At 40.5% G+C, this 18,565-nt stretch overlaps 1 protein-coding gene across 1 annotated transcript in view; it reads left to right on the plus strand.

The window, feature by feature from the left end:
- Nucleotides 1-18,565, plus strand: part of itpr3 (inositol 1,4,5-trisphosphate receptor, type 3) — a 105,289-nt gene that overhangs the window by 82,684 nt on the left and 4,040 nt on the right. Inside the window, exons 40-55 of the mRNA XM_007894214.2 lie at nt 1,372-1,564; nt 2,160-2,332; nt 2,767-2,967; nt 4,131-4,241; nt 4,944-5,039; nt 6,060-6,161; nt 6,680-6,763; nt 8,007-8,117; nt 9,311-9,503; nt 10,958-11,083; nt 12,600-12,772; nt 13,252-13,416; nt 14,026-14,218; nt 15,374-15,475; nt 16,260-16,384; nt 16,878-17,043. Of these exons, the coding sequence (XP_007892405.2) occupies nt 1,372-1,564; nt 2,160-2,332; nt 2,767-2,967; nt 4,131-4,241; nt 4,944-5,039; nt 6,060-6,161; nt 6,680-6,763; nt 8,007-8,117; nt 9,311-9,503; nt 10,958-11,083; nt 12,600-12,772; nt 13,252-13,416; nt 14,026-14,218; nt 15,374-15,475; nt 16,260-16,384; nt 16,878-17,043 (2,314 nt within the window). The remainder of the gene's footprint in view (nt 1-1,371; nt 1,565-2,159; nt 2,333-2,766; nt 2,968-4,130; nt 4,242-4,943; nt 5,040-6,059; nt 6,162-6,679; nt 6,764-8,006; nt 8,118-9,310; nt 9,504-10,957; nt 11,084-12,599; nt 12,773-13,251; nt 13,417-14,025; nt 14,219-15,373; nt 15,476-16,259; nt 16,385-16,877; nt 17,044-18,565) is intronic.

Here is an 18,565-nt window from a genome sequence, read left to right on the forward strand (position 1 = left end):
AAAAGCCTGACAAATTTTTTTTAAGCTCTGGGATATACTGTCTCACTCACTACCAAGGGAGACTCCAGTTCTGAGCTACCTCCTTGTCTAAACTCCGAACATCTTTATGTAGGGAAGAAGAGAGGGTGGCATTCTCTGCCCGCATCCTTGTACAACATCCATCGTCTACATAAACATATATTCTTTCCTTGCCAAGTCTTCCGCCCTAGTCCCACAAATCTGTTTTTTCTGTCGTTTTCTCTTTTATAGCAAATATACACATTTCCCATCACTTGCAGCATAAGATACAGAAGCTTTAAAAGTCTTCTTGCTTTAGATCTCTCTCTCTCTCTAATGTATCTATCTATATATATATATATAGAGAGAAAGAGAGATTGATTGATAGAGATAGATATGAAGCTAGAAATGACCTGGGTATCACAAATGACATTTCTCATTGCAGCATAATGATTTTATTATTCAATCTCCCTGCTTCCCCCCTGCCCTTCACCCTCCCCCACCCCGACCCTCAGCTCGGGTCCGTAACTCTCGGGTCCTCCCAACGTGAAAGGCGCTTTACAAATGTAATTGTGTTGTTGTTGTTTATAAATGTTAGGACAGATTTTTCCAACAAACCATGACTGATTCAGGCCATGATTGACCAAATTTCCAGGCAGGGGGCGAAACCTTGGGCAAGTTTCCTTACTCCACACAGAGCCTAATAATAATCCCTCCAAAACTAAAAACAATAATAAAAATTGGTCATTTTCAATCTACGACTGTTTGTGGGACATTGCTGTGCGCAATTGGCTGCCGCGTTTGCCCACATATATACAGTCAATTCACTTTACAGTGTATTCTGTGAAGCGCTTTGGGACGTCCTCCCGACGTGAAAAGCGCTATATCAAATGCAAGGATTATTATTATTATTATTATAAATGCAATTGGGAGTTCAGACAGGTTTGATCAACAAGCTGATTGAATGTTTTTTTGGCGGGAGTTATTAAACATTACCAACCACAGCTGAAAACAAATACACAGTAACACAGGGGTGGAAACAATGTGGATGGGATGTGATGATCCTCACAGTGATGGGATATTTAACATTCATTTCCTGGATGTGTCCTAGCCATAGCTGGAACAGGGTTACCAGGAAACATGGTTGAGCTCAGGAAACTGGACCCATTTACGTAATGCCTTGATGCGGTGTTGGGATGACAGTAGGGTGGGGACTGTGGAAGGATGAGACCAAATAGACCGAAGGATCTTCTTCATCCAAACCTCTCTTGAAAGTCATCATTTGGAAGAAGAGGCCGTCTGAAAGATATGTTGGTAAAAAAAGAAGCATTCCTTAAATTAAGGCATATAGCTGATTCCTATTTTCTTCTTTAGAATTCCTTCTACATTCTCATGACCGGAGACAACAAATCGGAGAAGTTTTTCAAGGTGCTTCATGATCGCATGAAAATCGCTCAACAGGAAATCAAAGCAACCGTGTTGGTCAATGTGAACGATTTGGGAAGCAAGATGTCAAAGGATGATGTGCATGAGAAAGCAAGCACAGCTAACGGACATGGGCATAAAGGTTGGGGAAGGGGGGTGTTTCTATGGTATTTCTTAAATACACTTCCGATTGTTCAGGCTGCAGAAAGCTTGAAGGATTTTCACGAATAAGGATTTTGTCATTGTTGTTTAATAATACAATAATGCCTTTCAATGAGGAGTCAATATTAACTATATACAGTGCAAGGATTATTATTATAGGGGTAGAGATGCCACCTGGGTCTAGATTTACTCTATTGTTTCCTTCACACTCTTAAAGTCAAAACCTAATGAGCTGCTTCCGAGTGCAATTCATTCTTTCCCAGGACTGAACGATGTGAAACTCTCCGTCTTTCCCCAATTTTCCTTGTGCACTCTGCGGGCTTTTAGAATCAAAAGTTTAAGATCAGCCGACAAGACTATTTTCTTTTACAAATTGACTGGGGGGGTTCTTTTTGTTGCTATGTAAACGTCACAAACTCTTTCCTGTTAATAATCTGCCCGGGTTAATCTTGATTTAGTTATCATGGAAAAGAAAAAAAAACAGGAAAGTCAATGGGAATAGAACCACAGATACTGAAGATCTTGAAAACTGGGCACTAACCACTGTCAATCATGTCCCTTTGGCCCCTCGATAGGAAAGGATGTGCAATACCTCTTGGCAAATGCACACAACAGGTCACACAATCACAAATTAGGAGATGCTGATTCTGGGCAAAAGCAAGATGAGATGGGCCCAACGGTGGCGATAATGCAGCCCATCCTACGACTTCTACAGCTCTTGTGTGAGAACCATAACAGTGACCTCCAGGTTAGTCATATTCACAAAAAAAGTAACCAATTTGGTCACTCACTCAGACCACGACTGTTTGTGGGACACGGCTGTGTGCAATTGACTGCCTCGTTTCGCCCACAGAATATAGAGTCAATTTACTTTATAGTAAATTCTGTGAAGCACTTTGAGACATCACAGCAATTAAATAACCCTTTATTTTAATATTACGATGCCGCTATTGAATAACAACAGAAGTCACTTTCACGAAAACACCTCAAAGACTCTCTTGCCTCTTTCCGATGGTTTTGCCATTTAATCTGAAGCAAATGTATTGTTTCAGACTCATTTGCTTTCCCTGATGATACAAAATGCATTTATTTCTGTCTGGAATTTTGCTGCTGTATATATTCCAAGGATGTCAGTGGGAATGGTTTGTTTTTTTGATGGGTTACGTATGTTGCCTTCAACAGAATTTACTCCGCTGTCAGAACAACAAGACAAACTATAACTTAGTCTGCCAGACGCTTCAGTTCTTGGACATTATGTGTGGAAGCACCACAGGAGGCCTTGGGCTGCTGGGACTGTACATCAATGAAAATAACGTTCCCCTTATCATTCAGACACTGGAGACTCTCACGGAATACTGTCAGGGGCCTTGCACTGAAAATCAGGTAGGCATAAAACCTATAAACACCTCCCATTGAGCAATGCACCCAGCAGCTCCTTTTCGGAGCTCAATGACACAAGGCTCACTTGACGCTTCACTCGATACCCACTTATATCAACGTTTCTGTTTAACTGTGTTACTCAACCCCACATGTTGTCAGCAGGGCTCGGCAGGGAAGAAGTCCCGGTGAGCATTAGGGAGGACATTGACACAAAGAGAGATTGATCCCTTGCAGTTTTGCGTTTTGCACTGGTGGAAATGTCCGTGGTAGAAATTAATTCACACCAAAGGAGGAATGTTCACTGATATCAGAACTATTCAAGACCTTTTAAGTGGAGTTGGTCTTTAGAACAGACCAATTGCGAACAGACGAAACCGGACTGAGAGGTCTACATATTATGCCACCTTTACATGAAAGTCTCTCTGTGTAAAACATGTGTAACTTAACTGCACACATTTAATATTTCTTTCCTAATGACATATCTGTCAATTTAATTTCATTCAAATCAGTGATCTCCTTGTTCTCGGAATTTAAAAATTCAGCAATGATTCCTGGCCCCAGCCTTACTTTTGTTAGGTTTACAGGGTGTTAAGATTTATTTGGTGTTTACTAATACTTAAGGAGACCTACTATTTGAAGTCTTTTTTTGTTTTAGTAGGATGTTAACATAGTCCTAAAAGCAATCAGAAAATGGGAATGATCCAGAATCATTTGTGAGTTGAAAATTATCAGGAACAGTGTGTAGTGGCTGATGAACAGCCTGCTAATAGAAACATCTACTTCAAAGAGACCATTTTTTCAAGCACTATTTCATTGCCTGCACTTCTTGCAATTCAGAGTGACTTCTTATCAGCAGCGATTGACTAAAAGAATGTTTTGCTTGCAAGGAAGTGTTTCTGTTCAGTTACATTATGTTTAAAACGCAAGGCAAATCTTAATATCTTAAAATATTTCCATATTGCTGTGTCTGTCTCACAGATACGAGTATTGATAAATAATAAATAATCATCCTTGCATTTGATATAATGCCTTTCACTCAGAGGCAAGTGGCTCAGAGGTGAGAGTGCTACCAATTTGGACCGGGCTGACACACACCGTTAACAAACCAATTAATTCTGAATGTATTTCCCTGTAAGCGTATCACCGTCTTATCTGATCTTACCTAGACGTGTATTGTAACTCACGAATCCAACGGCATCGATATTATCACTGCACTGATCCTGAACGATATTAGCCCTCTCTGCAAGTACAGGATGGACCTTGTGTTGCAGCTAAAGGTAAGGATTGTCCGAGCTTAAAACACTAATTCTGCCTCTACTGTATATAGAAATATAGAACCATTCAGCCCCTCGAGCCTGATCCACTATTCTATAAGACCATGGCTGATCTGCCCCATTTCCCTCAATACCCTGACCTAACAAATACTCCGGTGTATAAATATGCCTGAATTTGAATTAACTATGCAGTTAATACATGTAACAATCCACACGTTTGCCAAAGCGTTTCTAACGTCTGAATGAGCTTGCCGTAAAATGTAGTGACTATGTACTTGTAGGCAACTGCGGTAGCCAGTTTGTTCACAGCAATGCCCCACGATCAGAATGACCAGTTCTACCAGGAGCGTTGTTGACTGGAATACCAGAAGCAACTCTCAATATTACCATGGAATCTTTGCAACAGACAAAGATTAGTGTTTGATGTCGAAAGGATAGCAACTCAGACAATGCAGCTTTACCCCCGTGTTGCTCTGGAGTGTCACCCTCAGTTATGAGATCAGGTCCCAATGTGGGGCTTGAATCCACAACCTTCCGACGCAGAGTTGATCCAGGCTGACACCTCAAACTATTGCAAGCTACAGGTTTGGGTATCAGTGAGCTTCACCCCAAAGTGAAATGTCCATTGCAGGTTTCATGTAGCCAGTTTAGCCAGTGTGTTGTTGCATTAAATCTCCAGCTTTGCTGTGTATTTTTTTTTGACAGGACAATGCTTCCAAACTTTTACTTGCACTTATGGAAAGCAGACACGACACTGAGAATGCTGAACGGATACTCTTTAATTTGCGGCCACAGGAACTGGTGAGAGTAATAAACTGTTTGATTTATAGTGAAACAAATACTGTATATTTAAATCGGGAACATTGCAATATCATGATTCACTGAACTGTACATATATTTCTCCGAAACAGCATGGAAAACGATACAACTGTGAGTTTTTCTGCATATAAATTACAGTATTTTAATTTTAAATCATTGTACTTTCATGGGGTTTCTACGGCAACATTTTTCAATGCAAAGGACGTCCTGGTTAGATCTTGAAAAACTTTATATAATTTGTAAGGATTTAGCCTTGAAACCTGAAGCAACTTGTACAGTGTCGTAAACCTGTGTAACTCACGCCCATTAACTAGGGTCAATTAAAGGACTGAGGGGTTTGAAGTGTATTTCTATGATGTGTTTGAAGTATTGTTCTAGAGGACCAAAATGAATTTGGTGGTTTGAAAGAAATCTACTCTATACAGGAAAGGTCACACCAAATTGCAGTAGCTGATGCAATTCAATATCTAATAATAATCCTTGTATTTGAATAGTACCTGTAACATTGAAACAACTTAAAGTACTTCACGACCAATTACTGTCAAGTGTAATGATTTGTAGACAAACTCCACAGCCAATTTTCACATCATGAAGTCCCACAAAGAGCCATAAAGTGAATGTTCAATTAATATGGAGGATTGATGGTCAGAACACTGGGAGAAACTCTTTTTGAATAGCGCCATGGGATATTTACAGTCAGACGGGACCTTGGATTATTGTCTCATCCACAGGATGGCACCTTCCCCAACACTGCACTGGAATGTTAACCTGGACTGCGAGCTCAAAGTCTGGATGTTTGGAGCATGAACCCACAACAATCTTACCTAAAGTTCAGAAACTGAACTAGGCAAATATCCGAGCCAAGTTGTGGGAATGACATCAGCAATCAATGTTGATCAATCATTATTATCAATACTGAACACCCGTTTCCATACTGTGACAGCCTATGTCTAAGTAAATGTATGTAACATCTAATTGTGCATGTCTCTGAAATTAATCTAGGTTGATGTGATAAAGAAGGCGTACTACCAAGAGGAAGAATGTGAGAATTTAGAAGTTTCCCCAAGGGATGTGGGACACAATATTTACATTTTAGCTCTCCAGGTAACGCTGCTTATGCTGGTTTGAACTTTAACATTTTCGTTTCTGATTTCTTTTCTCGTTGCTTTCTTTTTTGGAAGTGCTCTCAATAGTTAAACTCCAGCAGAGCCCCCAATACACACTCTGGGTTCCCCAAGCCTTGGCTCTTGCCAACCTGCAACTAATACTTTCTGGGATTAGGTAAACAGGGTGCACCTCTCCAGGGAGAGTGTGCATTCCATTCCAGACCCAGTAAAATGCGATGAGCCAAATGGCTTCATTTATGATGCAAACGTTCTATGCTTCTCATTGAGTAGGAACCACGCTTAGAATTCAAATGCTCTGAGGCAGTGTCACACATCACACAATAATGATTATGTTTATGGGGGTGAGTTGGTACATCTTGCAACATTTCATGACAGATTTGATAACTATGTAAAGGCATAGTTATATAAAATGTCCCAAATCCCCCTCGCCTTTATTTCAAAAAAGCATAGTCTAAATTTCTGTAAATGCTCTAAATGTTACCCTGTCTGTTCCAGTTGTCACGTAATAACAAACAACTGCAGCAGTTGCTGAAACCAGTCAAACGGATGCAAGAGGAGGTGGAAGAAGGCATCTCCATGGTAAGTTGATGCACAAATTCATCTTTAACCATGTGCAAGAATTAAAAGGAGAGTTTAGGAGACTTTTTTTCACACAGAGTTCTTGGGACCTGCCAAATAAGGTGGTAGAAGTAGATGGGTAGTAGGTTTCAAGTGGTTAAGTAGAGAACTTCATGAAAGATAAAGGCTTGAAGAGGTGTGGGGATAGAGGAGGCAGTGGGACTGAATGGACAGCTAATTGCAGACTCAATGGGCCGAATGAGCTCTTTCTACGCTGTTTGCATTTCACCAGGTGTCAAGTAGTTTCACTTCTTGTGGAGCTGGGTGTATTAGACAAGATAGCTGAGGAGAACATGTTAAAGTGATCCTGTAGATCCACTCTCAGGCTAAAAACAGTGAGTGAGAATTTGCTAAGTGAGAATCCAAGATAGCTGTTCTTAGCATTTTTAGCTTTGTACACCACCACAATTCAGAAGTCAAAGATTTGGGGATNGGGGGGAAGAGTCCAAGCACATTTAACAAAAGTAAAGAAATGGAATAATTTTGGGGAATATCTCAATTGTTGACCCGGGTATTCCAATGTCCTGAATTTACTTTTTATTACACAGAATTTGTAAACTCTTAAAACACTTAGTCTTGATCCCATTGTAATATGTTTCCAAGTTAGTTTGTGTTGCTTGCCTTGACTATTTAATGCGCTCAATACTGTCATGACCAGTGATTTGTGTAAAAGGTGTTATTTTTAATTTAAACCTATTCAAGAGGACATGAATGATTTAATAGGCTGAGGTGCGCACCCCGTCTCCAAAAAGTGCTGAGTGGAAAATTAATTCTGAGAAATAAACCGTCCGGAGAACGACAGGAAGGAAAACATCATCATCTGCGAACAGCTTGGTGCAAAAGAGCTCGTTTTGCCCACATTTTTTTTTAATTTAAATGTGCTTGCAGCATAAATGATTTAATGGGCTGGAGGTGAAATTGTAATCCAAAAGAAACATATAAGAGACGCGAGACATGCATTCAATGAACGACAGGATTGCAATCGGTAATGTGCCTAAGCCTTTAACTGATGAATAAGATAACAATAATCCTTGCATTTGATATAGGCCGTTATCACGTCTTCGAGACTTCTCAAAGTGCTTCTCACAATATACCCTAAAGTGAATTGACTGTATATTTTGTGTATTAAGAGATGTGTATTAAAATGTACAATGTGCAGCGACTTGTGACTGAAGAGCTAATCTGACCTTCCTTCGCTTCGCAGCTCGTTCTGAACAACATGCAACTGCAACAGATGCTTAAATCAGGCAAACCAGAGCAACAAGAAGAGGAAGACCCTTTGACCTATTACTCGAAGCACACAGCACAGATAGAGGTAGAGACTTTATTTTATGTACAAATCACGGTTTGGCCAGTTAGTGGGTTTGCTGACCTGTAACTCGTTCTCATTTCCACCTTTAAGATTATGCTCCGCATAGAACAACAACTTGCACTTATACAGCGCCCTCCATGGAGGGTAGCCTCCAGAGCACATGAATACAGGAATCTCTGTAGAGATAAGAGGTCTTATAATATATATTACATAATATATATAATATAAGTCTGTCAAGAGGTGTGAAGCATTTTGAGCTTGCTTGAGCTTTGCCCTGTGATAAATGTTACCTACTCCTCCTCCCTCACCCTCAATGCATTACTGTCTTTCACTGTTGAGAACCATAGATCCATAGAAATTTACAGCACAGTTTAAGGCGATTCGGACCATTGTGTCTGTACTATAAAATACCATAATACATAGATCTAAATGTATAAATCACTCCTAGGTATCTTATTCTTCATCCGATATCTGGCAAAGTGCTTCCGAAAATATTGCTTTCATCGCCATAGAAATGTCGTTCACCACCTAAAAGTGCTCTGAGACGCCGTCTGGAGTGGAGGGCGCTATATAAATCCAAGTTGTTGTTGTAAAAGTAAAAGAAGTGGCAGATTGACAATTTCTCAGGTCTGACAATGCAATAATAAATATAACAATCTTTACATTTGATATAGCACCTTATCATGTCTTCTAGACGTATCAAAGCACTTCACAGAATATACTGTGAATTGAATTGACTATATGTGTCACAAACTGTCGTGGATTAAGAGACCAAATTATTATTTTTTTTAAAAAATATCTAAATAACAGGAATTCTGTGCTTCGTCGACCTGCCCTGGCAGAACAGAATAATAATAATCCTTGTATTTGATATAGTGCCTTATCACGTCTCAAAGAGCTTCACAGAATATAGTATGAAGTGAATTGACTGTATATTTTGTGGACGAAACGTGGCAGCCAATTGAGCACAGCAGTCGCGGATTGAGTGACCAAATTATTATTATTATTGTTATTAAAAATAAGGTGAATGAGGAGAAATTCTCTGAAACTCGGCAAATTGATGGATCTAAATCACGAACTGATACTATCAAGTTTGGAAAATTTACGGACGATATTTCTCAACTTGCTCACCTTTTTCAATCTTTAAGAATTGCAATATCCTTCAAATGTCGTTCTTCTGTGTTTGCGTTCACCAGATTATTCGGAACGACAGAAGTATGGAGCAGATCATATTCCCGGTGCCAAGTATCTGCGAATACATCACAAAAGATTCCAAGCACAGAGTCTTCAACACCACTGAGCAGGACGAGCAAGGCAGCAAAGTCTACGACTTTTTTGAGAAGTCCATATTTTTGCACAATGAGATGGAATGGCAAAAGAAACTCAGGAGTAAGCCCGCACTGTCAGTTTAGCTCGGGTAGTAATACTCCGGGTCACAAGGTTTACAGGGTTCACATCCCCACACCAGAACTGGAGCTCAGAATCTAGGCTGATAATCTATTGCTGTACTGAGGTCCCTTCTGCTCCCTCTGCGGTTCAGCCTTTTGTAAATAATCTCTATCGGAAATAGCGAAGCACTAAACAGCAGTTCCTACAACTTCTGCAATTATCAAAACATTATAAGGGAGGAAGGGATAAAGAAGACCATTTGCCCCATTTGATCTCATCCTTCCAGAATATCCACCCAACTAATCTCCCATTGCAGTTTCTTGAGTAAATCCCAGTATCCGAGCATTAAGTATCCTTCCTGGTAACTCATTCCGGCTGTTGACAACTTTCTGTACAAAGAAATATTTCTTACTTTGTCACCTACAGCAGGACATTTTTCTTTAGACAAATGATAATCAACGACTGGAACAGGTTACCAGGAATGGTGGAGGAAGCCACGACACTGGACCCGTTTAAAAAGTAGCTTCTTGATGTGATGGGAGGGCGATAAGATGGGTGTTCATCGAAACTAATCTTGTGATCTTGTGAACTCTGCAACTTCAGTTTCCAAAAATAACAGCCTGATGAAATCACTAGCTAACTGGTGAAATATTTTCAAAAAGGGAATTAGATAGGTACTTGAAAAGGAAAAAAATTGCAAGGATATGTGGAAAGAGCGGGGGAGTGGGACTGATTGGATGGCTCTTTCAAAGAGCCAGCACAGGCACGATGGGCCGAATGGCCTCCTTCTGTGCTGTAACATTCTATTATTCTATGATTCTATATCAGTTAAACATTTCATTTTGCTTTTGAACTACAATATGCTGGTATCAAGGTTCAGATCCCCACTTCTCAAAGGCTCATGGTTTCTCCACATTGATGGTCACTGAGGACACATTATCATAGCTTTTAGCTTCCACTTTTCTCTGTGCCTCCTGGTTGATAATAATTGGTTTTATTACTGGGGGAAAAAAATCGCGAGATAATTTAGGGATTATTATTGAGAACCACCGATTCCGTTTATTAACGTGAGCCCTTTAATAGCTTAGAGGTTCTTTTCTGATTCTTTTCTTGATAATGTCAGGTCACTCGCATAGTTTAACAGCCAGTGATCGCTTCTGGCTGGTTTGGCAATGAGAGCTTTTAAGTTTACCCTTTAAAAAGAAAAGAAATAACTGCATGAAACGAGCATCGAAACAACGGGGTTACAAGCATTGAAACATTATAGTAATTGCTGCTTAAGGAAGAAAAACAAAACAAATGAATCACTGATTATTTTAGGATTACTTTTAAAAGAGTTTCATTACGTTTGAAGCTGCGTGTTCCCTTGTTGGGAGGTGGAAACTTTTTGTTACACTGGGTTTCCATTCCTGGAGAATGTCTCTTTATGAACATCATTCCCCTTTATCCCTTAGGCATGCCAGTGCTGTACTGGTATTCCAGGAGGATGTCACTTTGGGGCAGCATCTCCTTCAACCTCGCTGTCTTTATCAACTTGGTCATCGCTTTCTTTTACCCGTATGGAGAAGCCACCTCAGTGGGTAAGATTTTGTGGAGTATTATTCACCCACTGACAATCTTTAGCTGGCGACTGGCCTCGATGACTGCGTTGATCAACAATGTCATAATTTCCCCTGCTCATGGTTAATACATCATTGTGGAGTCCTGTAGCTCAGGGGCGAAATGTTGGGCTAGTTTCCTTACTCCAAACGCCTCTGTTTACCTAGCAATAAGAAGGAACCTGGTTGCTAGTCGATTAGCGGATTGCTTTCCTGGGGGGTAATACTTCCTTCCAAAAAAAAATAATAAATTGGTCCCGTAAATACATGACTATGTATTTGTTTACTGCTGTGCGCAATTTGCCCACAAAATATACAATCAATTCACTTTACAGTATATTCTGTGAAGCGCTTTGAGGCATATAAAATCTTAGTTAGATCTTAGGTAGCAGTACAAAAACGTATTACAGTACAGCCAGACAATTATACTTGAATCAGACTGCTGAAATAAGTATGTAAATATCTCCACACTAGTTAATCGCTAGTGCAGGCTGTTTGCTATTAGCCTCAGCGCTATGATTGCAAATCTGTGTTCAGTTTGAATAACCCCTTTTTCTCCTTCGAGAGTTGCGCAAGTCAAGATCTCAATCATTCTAATCTGGCCGAACTGATCTGCTATTGATTCGGTGAAGAAGAAAATGCGTTATTAGTAAAACTCACATAAATCATATCAGTCGGGGCTATAACATTTAATATTATTTACGCAAAGTATGCGTTACAGGCAAACTTGCATAAAGCGTATAAAATTAAATTTAACCGATAATCTACACTGCGCATGCTTACATCAAAGCAGCTGGTAGGTACAACAACAGCTTGCATTTATATAGCACCTTTCATGTGAGATAAGAGTCCCGGAGTGCTTAAGTACACAAATGTGTGGATGGCTCAGGACTTAATTTCCCACGATTCGATGCAGATAGTATGTGTGGAGGCGACATCACAAGTTAGGAGATGATTTGCTCAATAAAATACGACTAGTTCAAAGAAATCTGAGGNTTTTTTTATATAGGAAAAAGTGAATGGGACTCGGGTCGAAATATGACTTAGGTGATTGTATGATTTATAAAGATAAGACTAATGGGAGTTTTTACTGCATTTGACAGTGAAGATTTGAGTGAATGTCATTATTATTTACCTTCAGTCTAAAAAAAAACGATTTGCAAGGCTGAAAGGCGAATCCAATGGCTGCTGTAGACGTAATCAGCAAATTCATCATATGTACGTTTTACCGGCAAACATTTTTGAAACAATCGAGTTCCCCAAATCTCCCCCTATTTTTCTCAAACTTGTTGTCTACCCAGAACAAAGAAAGCTCAGAAGTCAAGCAATTTGTTCAAGTTCCTATAAAGGTAGCTTCCCAGCTTTTGAGAACCTGAGTACAATATAAGGGTTTAGGAGACACTTGTACCTTAGGAAGTACAACTTGTATCTGACCAGATTGATCCAATAATCCAAGCAATCGTTGCACAGACTAAATCTTCTTTTGTTCCTCTTACAGGAGCCCTGGATTCTTCTTTTCTCTCACTCGTCTTTTGGGTTGTAATATGCTTCTCAGTAGTTTCTCTGCTTTCCAAGAGATATGGCCTGAGGCCATTAATAGTAGCACTGATAATCCGATCGATATATTACATAGGAATTGGCCACACATTGCTAACATTGGGAGTTTTCAATGTAAGTATGGACCTGTTTGATGACTAACATTTATTTGCCTGTAATTCTAAAATAGATATTTTTGTTTTATTTGTTTGATAAATTAAACACCATATCATATAGGAGCTATTCTACATCAATGGAGGAAGAATACTGTTAATCACTATTAAATAAGAATACTATTAAACTAAAATTTGCCTCGATCCAATTGAGATAGCAAAGGATGGAAGAAAGGTACGAGAGTGAAGCTGTGATTGAGAGAATAACAACTGGGAGAATTAGGTCAAATAAAGAGTTATAAAGGTTATTGCTTTCTAAGAGGGATAATCAACCCAAACTATAGATGAATGCACTATATTAGACAAAATTCTATAATTCACCCATACCTCACCCATCAATCCACAAAAAGCTAATTATTTGTATGAATACTAGAATCATTTTTCATTGGGTGTGTGTTTTCTTTGCTACTCATCCTTTTCCCTGTTCTTTGTTACTCGCAGCTCATCAACAAAATTGTGTTCGTGGTCAGTTTTGTGGGCAACTGTGGGAAATTTATCTTGGGATACAAGGCCATGATCATGGATATGGAATTCCTTTATCATGTTGCATATATATTGATCAGTGTCCTGGGTCTCTTCGTGCACGAGTTTTTCTACAGCATTCTGGTAAGGTCCTCACTGGTAACACCGTCACGCTACCATTGTAATTATAATTTACGCCTTGCTCTGCGCGATGCTGTAGTAAAGTACTTCGGTGACTTCGGAGATTTCGATGCAATTTGCTGGAGATGCTCATTTCAAAACTTTACAGATTGTAAGTTTGTATATGAATGCACAGCCACTGCACTTTAGAGTAAAGTCCTGTAAAGCTCTTTTGACGGGATATGGTGCAATATCAACGGAGGATTATTGTGGAGTCTTGTAGCGTATTGGTTAGAGCGCTCGCCTCACAAACGAGAGGACCTGGGTTTGATTCCCAGGCAGGGTGAAACGTTAGGCAAGTTTCCTTACTCCACCATTTCTGTTTACCTAGTAGTTGATTCAGGGATCTCTTTGTCGTGGGTAATAATCCCTTGAAAAAAAAGCATTTGGTCACTCAATCCATGACTGTTTGTGGACACCGCTGTGCATAATTGACTGCCGCATTTTGCCCACAGGACATACAGTATATTCTGTGAAAGGGGCTTTGAGACGTCTTAAAGACGTGGTGAGGCTCTGTACCAAATGCACAGATTATTATTATTACAACACACCTATCTGCCGTCTGTTTTGCAGCTGTTTGATCTGATCTACAGAGAAGAGACGCTGTTCAATGTGATAAAGAGCGTCACGAGGAACGGACGCTCGATCCTGCTGACAGCCGTGCTGGCTCTCATCCTCGTCTACCTCTTCTCAATCGTGGGCTTCCTCTTCCTCCGGGATGATTTCATTATGGAAGTTGACAGGTTACCGAGCAACAGGACAAAAGGTAAGTGTAGGCTGACATAGAAAACATCTTCACACAGCTCCAACTCGGTTATAATTGGTCGCAGTTCTTGTCCCGTCGTGGCTATTGTGAGCCATTGTTACCAGGAACTTTAAAAGTAGATTACGTTTTATTTTATTTTAGAGTCTGCTCCGTGTCATGGTTGTTGCTTAAAACATTGCTGCATAGAGTAGGGCTGGACACACAGCGTGTTGCAACATTGTGACACCAGCTAACGCAGAAAGGATTCATCGCGGTTGGAAGCAGATTCGAGAGTGGCTTTCAAAAGGGAATTGGATGTGTACTTGAAAAGGAAAAAGTTGCAGGGCTATGGGGTAAGAGCAGGGGAGCGGGGCCAGTTGTTGGCTCGTTCAAAGAGCCGGCACAGGCACGATGGGCCGAATGGCCTCATTCTGTGCTGTAAGATTCAACGATTCTATGATCCTGTCTGCAAGGAGAGATGCGAAGGCAGCAAGCGGGAACAGTCTTGTGCATCTTCATGTACCTGTTACAAGACCAATATCAGCGAACTCCTGCAGGAAGGGTGAGAAATTCCACCTGGATCTAAATTCACTCTATTTGTGTAGCATATGTCAGTTGTGGCGTTCAGTTTCACCTTTGGAGGCAGTTTTCTGTAGAGCGTAAAATAACTTTCAGAAAACCTGGCTTCAAGATTAAGAATTTTTCAAGAACGTTTCCAAATTCTGGACGTTCTGAAATGCTAATAGAGTAATAGAGTTTCAGCCCAGATGAAATTTCTATCACTAGGCTGGTTGTCTTGCCAACTCTCAGGTGAAGAATGCAAACTAGAACATTAAATGGTAACCTGGTACGAAAATAAATACAATCGTTTGTGTGATTTTTGCACTGCAACCAGTTCCTGCATTGAAAACAACCGAACAAAACCTAGTTCTGGCGGAAGGTCATCGACCTGAAACGTTAGCTCACTTCCCTCTCTCCACTTTCCTCTCTCTCTCTCTCCATAGATGCTACCTGATCTGCTGCGTGGTCCCAGCGACTTCTGTTTTTATTTCAAATTTCCAGCAAGTGCACTATTTTACCTTTTGAACAAAACCTAATTGGATGCACGAGCAGGACTTCAGTAAAGCATTGTAGGGATATTAAACAGACCGTGTGAAATGAGTTTTGTATTGACAGATCCTTTTACAGTACATGGAAATATAATGAAGGATGCCATTAATTCATGCCCTGCTGATGATATTAATTGCTCCGTAGGTATCCAAGCTGTTGAGTCACAAGGTCAGTATATCTGAGTTGATCTACTGTAATAATGGTACAAGGTACCTTAAAAATTTAATTGTTCATTCAGACATTGCTTAATGGTAGCAGTCTTACTATTAATAATATAATAATAATCCTTGGATTTGATATAGTGCCTTTCACAACAAGAGAATGTCCCAAAGCGCTTTACAGCATATAATATAAAAGTGGGCTGACCGTATTTGGTGGGTCAATGTGGAAGCCAATTTGCGGAAAGCAATGTGTTGACCTTCTGGAGCCCTGTAATCAACACTTGTGGGGTGGAAACGGGCCATTCACACCCCCACCCGCCCTGCCCCGCCCCTCGCCCCCACTCCGAGTGGGCCACCCAGATTTTGTTAAAGAAAGCATGAATCATTTTTGTTCAACAATGTGTACTATTTTGTCATGTTTAGTTTTTATCAATAAAGAGAGAAAAAATGGAGGTTGGCAGTAAAATGTGCCTCTCAATAACACCAACCAACACCCTGCAATTTCCTGCAAAATTTGCCAAATTTGCCCGCGGTATTTCCACAATTTCCACAATTTTCTATTGGCCCTGTTCATGGGTGGTCAGCATACCAGGAGAAACTGCCTTTTTTTTGAATAGTGCCGTGGGACATTTAACATCCACCCGAATAGGGAGATGGGACCTTGGTTTAACGTCTCATCGGAAAATGCAAATTGTTGTTGTAAACTTCTCCCTCATGTATCCCAAGATAGCCAACCACCACAGTATTTACATAGGTGTTGTGATTTAGTCTTGCTATTTCTGTTGCCACAGATGAGGAGGAGAGTGACAAGGAGAATGCCTGTGAGACTCTATTGATGTGCATCGTAACTGTACTGAATCACGGGCTGCGGAATGGAGGAGGTGTCGGAGATGTCCTCCGACAGCCTTCAAAAGACGTGAGTCAATATTTGTGAGAGAACGTCTGAAAATATGCATCTCACACATAAGTAATGCCCAGCGCTCAGTAATCAGTCATTGAAGGCCAGTTTAGATTGCCTGTTCAGTCTCAAACAGAGACGAGTGGGTGCAAAGGGAGTGGGATAGGGGAAAAATTGAAGGAGTTATATTAGTGGAAGAATATTCAACAGTCGGACTTTACTGTCAACCACTACACCTCAAAACTCTGGAACTCTTTCCCCCAATCCCTCCGCCTTGCCCCCTTCCCTCTACACTTCAAATCCTGCTTAAAAACCTTCCTTTTTGATTGTGCTTCCAGTCACCTTCCCCACTTCCTCTCCACCACCTCAGCCCCCCGGCTTGGGGTCAGACTCTGCCACTGTCAAGTGCTCTGGGACCCTACCCCACGTAAAGAGGGCTATATAACTGCAACTTGTTGCTGTTTTACGGTAATGACAAGGCCTCTGAAATGACGGATTTACTGGTTTCCAGGAGGCGCTCTTTCCCGCTCGTGTGGTCTTCGATCTTCTGTTTTTCTTCATTGTGATCATCATTGTGCTGAATCTGATCTTTGGCGTCATCATCGACACCTTTGCCGATCTGAGAAGCGAGAAGCAGAAGAAAGAAGAAACTCTTAAGTCGACTTGCTTTATCTGTGGTAGGTGAAAGATGTGGAATCGATTGCACTTGAGGGCAGGACATGGGCAGGCAGTAATATTAATAATAATCCTTGCATTTGCCTAACACCTATCATGTTGTTGAAATGGCTGAAAGCGCTTCACAGGATTTTACTGTTAAGTGTTGTGACTGTGTATTCGTAGGTGAACTCCGCAGCCAATTTGCAAATCAATATCCCACAAACAGCCATGAACTGAATGATTTTATCTGAGGGAATCATTGCCAAGTACACCTTTCCCTTTTTGAATAGTGCCAATGGATCTTTAATGTCCAGTTGAACAGGCAGCTGATGTCGGTAAGGAAGGTAGGTAGGTAGCTAGGTCGATAGTTTAAAGGATCAGTAGATAAAGTGGGAAAATTATATTAAAAGATTTGCCACAATCTAATCAAATAGCAGAAGAGAATCGTTGGGTTGAAAGGCTACTTGTGTTGCTATGTAATAATAATACACTTGGGGAGGAACAAATAGAATGATTTTCTAAAAATTTCAGGTGCAGACATGCAGTTTTCAAAACGAAAGCAATTATTTAATCTTGTTTGCTGGTAGAACACGCCATGCTGTCTTATCTTTTATTGTGAGCTTTTACATTTGGTAGCAGACATGTCATTGACATCGAGGCTGAAATGACAGAATTCTACTGCGTAGAGCCTTATTATGCAAATATGAAACAGATGTAAAACGTTATAACTGCGCTACTATTACCCCTTGAATCTTCAGAGCTGTCAATGTTGAGAAATAACAGGGTGCGATTTGTGGATTGACAACAGTGACACAGATTGCAAATCTATTTAAACGTATGGGGCTGTGCTTATTTTTTCCGAGTGACATGCATCAAAGTAGGTTGCATTTTCAAAGCAAAATCAGTAACTGTCACTCCCGATGAGGAAGGATTGGCAGCTCTGAACAGACTCATTATCAAACCATCACTGGCAACAAGTACATTTCTCACACCTGTCACGAGATGTACGTGCTGACAACGCACAGAGGAGAACTGTGCTGACAGCCCGTGGTGAATTCTTGGAACATTTGCCCCAGTTGTCCTGCCTGTCCGTAGGGCGTCCTCTCCACAGAGGGGGAAGGACTTCTTTATTTGCTGCCTCTGCGATGGGGCCATCGAAATTTAGCTTTCAAAGGAATTTCAGCATCTTCTCACAGACAAAGCTTCAAACCAAGCATTCAGTCAGCTACAGATAATTTTGATCAACTTTTATTTTCTCTGAGTTTTTATTAGTGCAGGGGAAGAGAAGGGAACTAGTTTTGCTTAAGCAGTTCAGCCAACAGCTAAAGGCAGTGAGAAACACCATTGCTGGAAGACCTTGAACTGATGATTTTATTCACAACTCAACTGACTTTAGTTTAACGTATTGATAAAACACATTGATAAAAATTGGTCGTTTACTTCAAGGTTGTTTGTGAGACGTTGCTGTGCGCAAATTGGCTGCCGTGTTTGCCTACAAAATAAACAGTCACTGCATTTTATAATAAATCCCGTGAAGTGCTT

This window comes from Callorhinchus milii, unplaced genomic scaffold (genome assembly GCF_018977255.1).
Source record: "Callorhinchus milii isolate IMCB2004 unplaced genomic scaffold, IMCB_Cmil_1.0 Scaffold19, whole genome shotgun sequence".
NCBI lineage: Eukaryota > Metazoa > Chordata > Chondrichthyes > Chimaeriformes > Callorhinchidae > Callorhinchus > Callorhinchus milii.